Source organism: Podarcis filfolensis, assembly GCF_964270895.1.
Source record: "Podarcis filfolensis genome assembly, chromosome: 7".
Classification (NCBI taxonomy): domain Eukaryota; kingdom Metazoa; phylum Chordata; class Lepidosauria; order Squamata; family Lacertidae; genus Podarcis; species Podarcis filfolensis.
In genome coordinates, this window is record NC_139603.1 from 64,851,490 (window position 1) to 64,860,974 (window position 9,485).

The 9,485-nt window shown below is 38.7% G+C and overlaps 1 protein-coding gene across 2 annotated transcripts in view; it reads left to right on the forward strand.

Moving 5' to 3' along the window:
• The window catches only part of NECAB1 (N-terminal EF-hand calcium binding protein 1), a 51,896-nt gene that overhangs the window by 36,118 nt on the left and 6,293 nt on the right, over nt 1-9,485 (forward strand). For both annotated transcript variants that reach the window (XM_083623396.1, XM_083623395.1), the window contains exons 11-12: nt 613-687; nt 1,395-1,486. In XM_083623396.1, the coding sequence (XP_083479522.1) occupies nt 613-687; nt 1,395-1,486 (167 nt within the window). The remainder of the gene's footprint in view (nt 1-612; nt 688-1,394; nt 1,487-9,485) is intronic.

A 9,485-nucleotide genomic window follows, 5' to 3' on the forward strand; every position in this document is an offset into this window, starting at 1 on the left:
AATTTCAGTTGAAGGTGAATAAAATGATCTGAAAATAAAACAAACCACAGTTTTTCAAGTTTGGGCATTACAGGTGTTATGTACTGAGTTGAATAGGATCCAAACTGCAGCAGTCTGATTGGTCCTAGAACAATAGGATCCAAAAGGCAGCAGTCTGATTGGTCCTAGAACAAGGCAGCAGTATGATTGGTTGGCAGGAACCACCCAATCATGCTCCAGATAGAAGTGAATCCACAACCTGATTGGCTTACAGTAGAATTCCGGAATTAGCCAATCATGTGCAGCCCATTGTGTAATAATGTATATAAAGCAGATACTTTGAGGGGACTTTCATTCATTCCTCCTCACCACTATGAGCTGAATAAAGAGCATGAAATCACTTTGCGACTCTGAGTATATTTCAACAGGGAACTCTGGTTCAGTTTAAGATAGGAAACAATTTTCGATCTCCTTGTGGCCACTGAAGAGGTTGGGAGTTTTTAAGTCCAAGGCATGAGGCACCTTCTTCTCAAAGTGAGAAGCCAGGGTTCTCATTACTTCTTAACCAAACTTATTACTTCTTCATACTGGCTCTGCTATCTACTTATCAAATTAATTCTGTTGTTTTATTAGTGTTTCTATTCAGAGGTTTTCTGGTGAATCTCGCTTCATCGTTTATGAATTCTGGGAGAACAATGCCTGGAACAGGTACACAAAATGCCATGTGTATATCTTATTATGGACAAAATTATAAATAGTTCAAAATATCAGCTATTTACAACTAATGTTACTAGAAACAAAACCTGATTTTCCAGAACAAATATTTATCAGCATCACCTAGCTGGGGGCGGGAAAGGGGGGGATGATATGTTAAATACAAGTAGCATATTGCCTTATCGTTTCCTACGTATATTAATTGGCAGAGCAGTTAGAATAGTGCAATTATTATACTTTTCTGCAGCAAACCAAGTTTCCAATCCAAATGCACTGATCCTTTAGAACACTTGGATGGAAGTATTCATAAAATAAGCAAGAGCACATTAGGATGACATGAAATAGATTTGAAAAAGATAAATGTACTGATGTATTAAAGCCCTGAAGAGATTTTCTAACAAAACATAGAAATGTTCCATTAAAAAAACAGATATTCTGGTTCAATTCACACTTTCTAGTGACCACCAAACAAGCATCTCAGGGACACATGGATCAGTGCTGAGTTTTTGATTGTGTAGGCTGTAAACTGGACTATTATTTATGGTTAACTCAGTAGTACATTTTTATCTAACAATCTCATACTATATAATAAAGGCTTTGCAGATTTGTAAACCAAGAGGGCTCCCTATCCAATTTTATTTTAAACTGTGAATTGATATAGGAAGAAAGAGTAAATGAAGTTGTCACTCTTGTTTCTATAGCCACCTGCAGATGAACTACAGCAAGACATTTCAAAGAAGTAATGTGGATTGCCTGGAAACTCCAGAACATATTACAACTATGCTAGTGCCTGGTAATCATCCTGTTAATAGTTATTTGTGTGAAAAAGTTCTCTCGCCCTCATTCTATCCCTTCTTCCCTCAACACCTATTTTCCATTCCAGAAGCAGAGAAGCATCACTTCCGGAGGCGGCGCGACCGGTAATGGCTGCCTTCTCCGAGTAAGGAGAAGGGAGCTCCGCTGTAAACGGGTCGTCCGCTACGGCGAAGCGGAGACCCATTTAGAAAAACCACAGGTGGCAGAAGCCTGTGGTCTCGGGACCCGGCGGGCGCCAGAAGCAGCCCCCAAAACGTTGAAGGGACCCCGTAAGGGGCTCCGGATCGCGGAGGGGGTAGCGGCGCTGTGGGTCGTTGCGCAAACAGCGAAGTGAAGCCGCATTGCTGTTGCCGGTCAGCGCTGTCCTTTCTTCCTGCAACTTTTCTGAACTTTGGAAACTACAACCCGTGAGTAAATTTGGACATTGAAAACTTTCTGAAACTTTTGTCAACTTTCTGAAACTTTTTGAGAACTTTATGAAACTTTTAAAACTTTTTTAAAAAGTTGAAATCTGGCTGAAAACGGAGTGAGGATAAGCAGGAAGCCCATCTCCCGCTATACTGAACTTTAAGCAAAGAGCAGGAGGAGTGGAGACAAAAAGTTATGCGTTAACTAAATGCTGGCACCCTGTTAAAGCAGTTTTCTGAGTGAAAGACTTTGAGCTATTGACTTTTGCTGGTCATATTCGGGGTGCACTGATATCCTTCTTCTGTGGTACCAGTGGATTATAAAATAAATAAGAATCTCTGGTGCTGGAGCTGCCTGGATGAGCACCAGTTTGCAACTTTGGATACATTGAATTCAGGTTTTGAAAAATTCTGAGTTGGAACTGGATACTTTGAAACTGTTGCAGTCAAGGCACTGTAAGAAACACTGTTTTGCTTTAAGTTTTACTCTGCTAAAAATAATACATTGTGGAGGCGATAGACATGGATTTAAATTTATAAGTTTAACTTGGATTTGATCTTTTCCCTGAAGACGTATTAAGCTCCCTCTAGAGGATTTTGGACTTACAGCAGTGACTTTGTTTTACTTTCCCTTTCCCGGCCTCTGTTTGACTATTGCATCTGGGACTCTGCTTTCTCATGGGAACAACTTGGATTGACCTTGGATTACAGATAACTTTGGAATGAGTGGCGCAAGGAGAAGAGGAAGGACTAAACAAACAACTCTAACTTTATCTGCAGCCTCACAGCGTAGATCTTCTGTGCCGGCCTTGCCTTCCACTTTGCCTCCAGACATAGAGGCGGCCTCCCTAATACAGGCAGGGGAGGGTGAGACAGAGGAGCTGCACCTGGGAGATATGGCTTCAGGGACAAGTAGCTCTGTCTTGGAGAAAATTTTGGAGAAACTGGAGGCTCTGGACAAGAAGGCTGATTTGCATACAGCTAAAATTGAACAGAACACAGAAAGCTTGAATAAGCTGACTGGACAAGTTGCACAGAATGCCCAGTCTATTGGAGAATTAAAGGAGGCTGTAGGTGAAAATCGTAAACTGGCTGAAGATACTAGTCAAAGATTGGAAGAACTTGAGAAAGAAGTAAGACCACTCAGCAAACAAGTTGGAGAACATCAGATTTACTTTTTGATGACAGAACTGCGAAACAGGGAGACCAACTTGAGGATACGGTCAATACCAGAGGTGGAAGAAGATAATTTTATTGAATTTCTAACTAAGGAATTTGCCAAGTTTTGGAAGTTAGAGGAAAAAGACTTTAAAATTGTATCTGCTTTCAGGCTTGGCAGAGTCAGAAGGACAGAGAAGCCCAGAGATTGTTTGATAACACTGAGATCAAAGGGGGAAAGGGACAAGATTTTGGGCCTGCACTACGAAAAGTCACTAGACATTTTGGGCAAGAGAATTGAAATCTACAAGGACATTCCTAAGCAGTTGCTGGACTTTAGATCTAACTACACGGAATTGGCAAGACTGTTGAGAAGCAACGCAATTATCTTCAGGTGGGAGTTTCCACAAGGATTATCCTTTACCTACAGAGGGAGAAAGATCAAAATCAAAACAGTGGAAGATAGAGACAAGTTTTTGGGAGCACACGGAGAAGACCTCCACAAAGGACTTGGATTGCCAGCGCCAGAACTTCCAGGGGAGCCCGCCCCCTCGGATCCTCAAGGACCGGAGAACAAGGTACCACCCCAGAAAGAATAACCAGACCTATCCAGGATGTCTCTGCAGCTTTTGAGTTGGAACATAAATGGCTGTAACAGTCCCGAAAAAAGGTCTAAAATTTTTCATATTTTAAAAAAGGAACAATTGGACATTATATGCTTACAAGAAACACATGTGATTAGGCTCCATAGAAAGGTGTTAATAAATAAAAGGCTTGGTCAAGAATTTATATCATCGGATACAGTTAAAAAGAGAGGTGTAGTGATCTATGCAAAAGAGAGCCTTTCACCAAAATTTCTCTTTAAAGATGAAAGTGGAAGAATCCTCGCAATAGAAGTACAGTATCAAGGAGAAAAAATTTTGATATTAGGAATTTATGCTCCAAATGAAGGAAAATCGGATTTTTATAAGAAGTTGCACGAGATCATGCTGGATTATCTGGATTACAACAACGTCATTATGATGGGGGACATGAACGGGGTCGTATCAACAAATATGGATAAGTCACAGAACCAGAACATTACTAAAGAGGGAAGACTACCTAAGACCTTTTTTGAAATGACTGACAATATGGACTGGGTTGACATCTGGAGAGTTAGAAACCCCCTGGGAAGAGAAGGAACATTCTTTTCTGAAGCTCAATTGACTTGGACACGAATCGACCAAATATGGATAACTAGAAGTCTGGCACCTAAGGTGAGGAAGGTGGAAATCTGCCCCAAAACATGCTCCGACCATAACGCCTTGAGAATGGATATGACATTGATCCCAATCGGCTCCTTTAGATGGAAGATGAATGATGGCCTGTTTAGAGATCAAAGAATTGTAAAGAAGGCCCAAAAAACCTTAAAGGACTATTTTGAGATTAATTTGAACACTACGGTGGAAAAAAGAACTATCTGGGATGCAAGTAAAGCTGTGATGAGAGGGTTCTTGATTCAACAGAATTCCTTAAAGAAAAGACTGCAAAATGAAAAGAAAGATAAAATTCTGGAAAGTATCAAAGAGTTGGAGAAGAAGTTAAGATCTAACCCGAAGTCCCAACCGATTCTGAGAGAAATCAAACTTTATCAGGCGCAATATTCCAAGCTGATAAATCAGGAAATAGAATGGAAGATTAAAACAATGAAACAAAAAACTTTTGAATCGGCAAATAAATGTGGGAAACTGCTAGCTTGGCAGTTGAAAAGGAGACAAAGATTAAATACAGTAACAAACTTAGAGGTTGAAGGAAGGAACATTCAGAACCCGGGAGAGATTAGAAAGTGCTTCCAGAGGTATTTTAAAAAGTTATATACTCAAGGGCCACAAGATGAAATAGAGATTACACAATTTTTGGAGAGAAATGGATTAGCAAAGCTGTCAGAAGAAAATAGAACAATTTTAAATGGCAAAATAACACGACAAGAGATTGAACAGGCCATCCTGAGTCTGAAACAGGGCAAATCACCAGGGCCAGATGGACTGACCTCTAACTACTATAAGACATTGAAGGATTATTTGATACAACCTTTGTTGGAGGTCAGTAATGAAATAATGGAGGGGAAGAAGGCGCCTGAATCGTGGAAAGAAGCATTTATCACATTGATTCCAAAGTCAGAAACTGAAAAGACACAACTCAAGAATTACCGTCCCATCTCCCTTTTAAATGTGGATTACAAAATATTTGCAGATGTTTTGGCACGAAGATTTAAGAAAGTTTTAAGTGAGATAATCCATAAAGACCAGGCAGGCTTTCTCCCGGGCAGACATATGTTTACTAACACAAGGAACATCATAGACATATTGGAACTTTTACAAACAAACATAAACACTAAAGCAGTTTTAATTTTTATAGACGCGGAGAAAGCCTTTGACAACATTTCTTGGAAATTTATGAAGGGGAATTTAAAAGAAATGGGAGTGGGACGGGGGTTTGAGAACGGGATTGAGGCAATATATTCAGAACAAAAGGCTAAACTGATAGTTAACAAGGTGGTTACAGAAGAGTTTAAAATTGAAAAAGGTACACGACAAGGCTGCCCGATTTCCCCATTACTGTTTATTTCGGTTCTGGAAGTGCTCCTGAATATGATTAGGGGGGACCGGTTGGTGGAAGGGATTCAGGTCGGAGCGAAACAATATAAACTTAAAGCTTTTGCAGATGACCTAGTTCTGACATTACAGGAGCCGGAGTCTAGTTTGAAAAGAGTACTACAACTGATTCAAAACTTTGGTCGAGTGGCAGGATTTAAGTTAAATAAGCAAAAAACTAAAGTTTTGGGGAAAAACATGACAGATATTGAGTTGGAACAGCTTCAGAAAGAGACAGAACTAAATGTGGTTAAAAAAGTTAAATACCTAGGGGTAAACATAACAGCAAAAAATCTGAGTTTATTTAAAGATAATTATGAAAAATGTTGGTCAGAGATTAAGAGAGACTTGGATAGTTGGTCAAGACTAAAACTTTCTTTGTTAGGCCGAATAGCTGCCATCAAGATGAATGTATTGCCAAAAATGTTATTTTTGTTTCAGACACTGCAGATTGTAGACAAGACAGAGTGCTTCCGGAAGTGGCAGAAAGATATTTCTAAATTTGTCTGGCAGGGCAAAAAGCCCAGAATCAAATTTAAAATATTAACAGATGCGAAAGAAAGAGGGGGCTTTGCCCTGCCAGATTTAAAGTTGTATTATGAAGCTGCAGCTTTCTGCTGGTTAAAAGATTGGTTACTTCTTGAAGATACGGATGTCTTGGATTTGGAAGGTTTTAATAATGCGTTTGGATGGCATGCATATTTATGGTATGATAAAGTTAAGATAAATAAGGCCTTCAAGAACCATATTGTCAGAAAATCAGTTTTTAATGTCTGGACAAAATATAAAGACTTACTGGAGAATAAAACTCCGAGGTGGCTGTCACCCCTGGAGGCTAAGGCTCGGAAAAGAGCCAATATGGAGGCCAACTGGCCAAAATATTGGGAGATAATAGAAAAGGATGGTGACAACTGGAAATTGCAGAGTTTAGAAAAGATGAGAGACAAAGTGCGAGACTGGTTACACTATGCTCAGATTAAAGAAGTGTTTAAAAATGACAAAAAGCTAGGATTCCAAGTGGAAAAGTCAAAGTTAGAAACTGAACTGTTAGAACCTAAGACTAAGGTACTTTCAAGAATGTATAACTTGCTGCTGAAATGGAACACACATGACGAAATGGTAAAATCAACAATGATAAAATGGGCGCAGGATATTGGGTATAATATTATGTTTGAAGATTGGGAAAGGTTGTGGACCTCTGGGCTGAACTTCACTGCATGTAATGCGTTGAAGGAAAATGTGATGAAAATGATGTATAGATGGTACATGACCCCTGTTAAACTGGCTAAAATATACCATTCGTCTGATAGCAAATGTTGGAAATGTAAGGAAAATGAAGGAACATTTTTTCACCTCTGGTGGACCTGCCCTAGAGTGAAGGCCTTTTGGGAGAAGATATATAATGAATTAAAAAAGGTGTTTAAATACACCTTTACTAAGAAATCAGAGGCCTTTCTCCTGGGTATTGTCGGCCAGAGTGTGTTAAAAGAGGACAGAACATTCTTTTTGTACGCAACAACAGCAGCAAGAATATTAATTGCCAAGAATTGGAAAACTCAGGAGCTACCCACTGTGGAAGAATGGCAGATGCAACTGATGGACTATATGCAATTAGCCGAGATGACCGGCAGAATTCGAGACCAGGGAGAAGAAAGGATGGAAGAAGACTGGAGGAAATTTAAGATTTATTTACAAAAATATTGTAATTTGGCTGAGTGCTGAATTGGATGCCAGTGCAGACAATTGTCTACCATTAAATTAGATTTAAGGCTGAATTATATGTCAAACCAAATTAAGATTATTAATTAAGATGAGTTAAATGATAATTTGTTTGAAATTAATTTAATAATGATGTAAGTGTATGCGGGAGGTGTGGGGGAGTCCCATGTAACAATTGAGAGATGTTAAATGGACAATGATAAGTGCTTATCTAATATATGCTTTATTTGAAAACTTTAATAAATATATTATAAAAAAAAAAAAAAAACAGAAGCAGAGAAGCATCTACAGTGGTACCTCGCAAGACGAATGCCTCGTAAGACGAAAAACTCGCAAGACGAAAGAGTTTTACGTTTTTTGAGTTGCTTCACAAGACGAATTTCCCTATGGGCTTGCTTCGCAAGACGAAAACGTCTTGCAAGTTTGTTTCCTTTTTCTTAAAACCGTTAATACCCAGGGTGCATTGCTTGAAGAGGTGCAGTTCCATGCTTCGCAAGACGAAAAATTCGCAAGACGAAAAAACTCACAGAACGAATTAATTTCGTCTTGCGAGGTACCACCGTATATAGGGATTTCCCACTAATGACATCCTATGCATGTTTACTCATAAGTAGGACATTCAATGGAACTTGCTCCCATGTAAGTGTACGTAGGGTTGCATAATTTCCCAGCTGTCAGTCTCATTGATCAGGGTGGAACATGCTTCTGAGTAACAGGTTACCTTTTTAAGCAGTGAAGTCATATGTATGACTGTTATAATAATAATAATAATAATTTATTATTTATATGCTGCCCATCTGACTGGGTTGCCTCAGTCACTCAAGGAAGCTTCCAACAAATTAAAACATAGACCAAATTTGACAAGCAATATTTTATCTTCAATATAAATGACTTGATGGCATAATATATGAATACCATTCAAATTGTCACTTGAATAGAAGGTAGAATTATGCCTTCTATTCAAGGCATAAGTATAATGTGGGAGACCTGTGATTAGGGTTTCTCATTTTTAATAAATCCACAGAAAACCTTACTAGGAGCCATTGGGTACAGTTGAAACAAATTCAGAGTATGGCACTGAGTGAGGGGTTTAAGAACAACTGATTTAAATCTCCCCTAAAAACTGGTATTAGTCCTACAGGAGGGAATATATATGGGAAAACATATATAGACTACCAGATATAGCTCTGAAATTAGTACCAACCAGGAATTTTGGTTGGAGTAAAATCTGTTTAAATGATAGGCCATTTTTCCTGCTCCTGCGATCTTAAAAGATTAACCCAAAAAAATTAAATGTAAAGCATTAGCCATGTTGAGCAGGATCAATTCCAACATTACATACACATTGTGGTAGCTGGAATACTACTTTTCTTATATGCATTTATTTGGGTTAGCGAGAATAGCATACATTAGTAGTGATGGGATGTTACGAGGGGGAACAACATTGATAGTGGGTTGTATCCAATGTTAGTCCTAATCAGAGTAGACCTTTTGAAATTGATAGAGAGTTGCCAATGGCTGTTCACTATTGGCATTTTTATCTTTAAGTGAAATGAATGCAAAAGCATAAATACTCCAAAGATTATGTAATGTCAGTCAAAATGTGACGGCACTATTTTATTCCATCTTTGGCATTCGGTATCCAACTGGGACCAAATGTGGTAATTATTTAAGTGCTCTAAATAACAATACGTATTGGCTTCCCCTTTACACTGCCTCGTGTGTTCCCTTTTGTGATATAATAAGCAATATTAGAACCCTCCTGGTCTTAGGGCTCTGGGGACCTGGAAACTGTGTTTCAATTTAACAGTACGTGTATGTGATCATATGAGATAATAAAATTTCACCTGTTCTCTCCAGGTTCCATGGTAGAGATATCACTGTGTTTCACTGGTTAGCTGATAAAATTTCTGCTACTACAGAAAGGTTGCCCAATTCTTTTTTCCTTTCGCCAATCAGAGCTTAGTTAACATGTACCTGATTTAGTGACAGTCCAGGTTTATTTTCATTTTGGTAGTTTGCTTTAGTTACAGCTTCTTATTCCATATGAAAAGCTCTG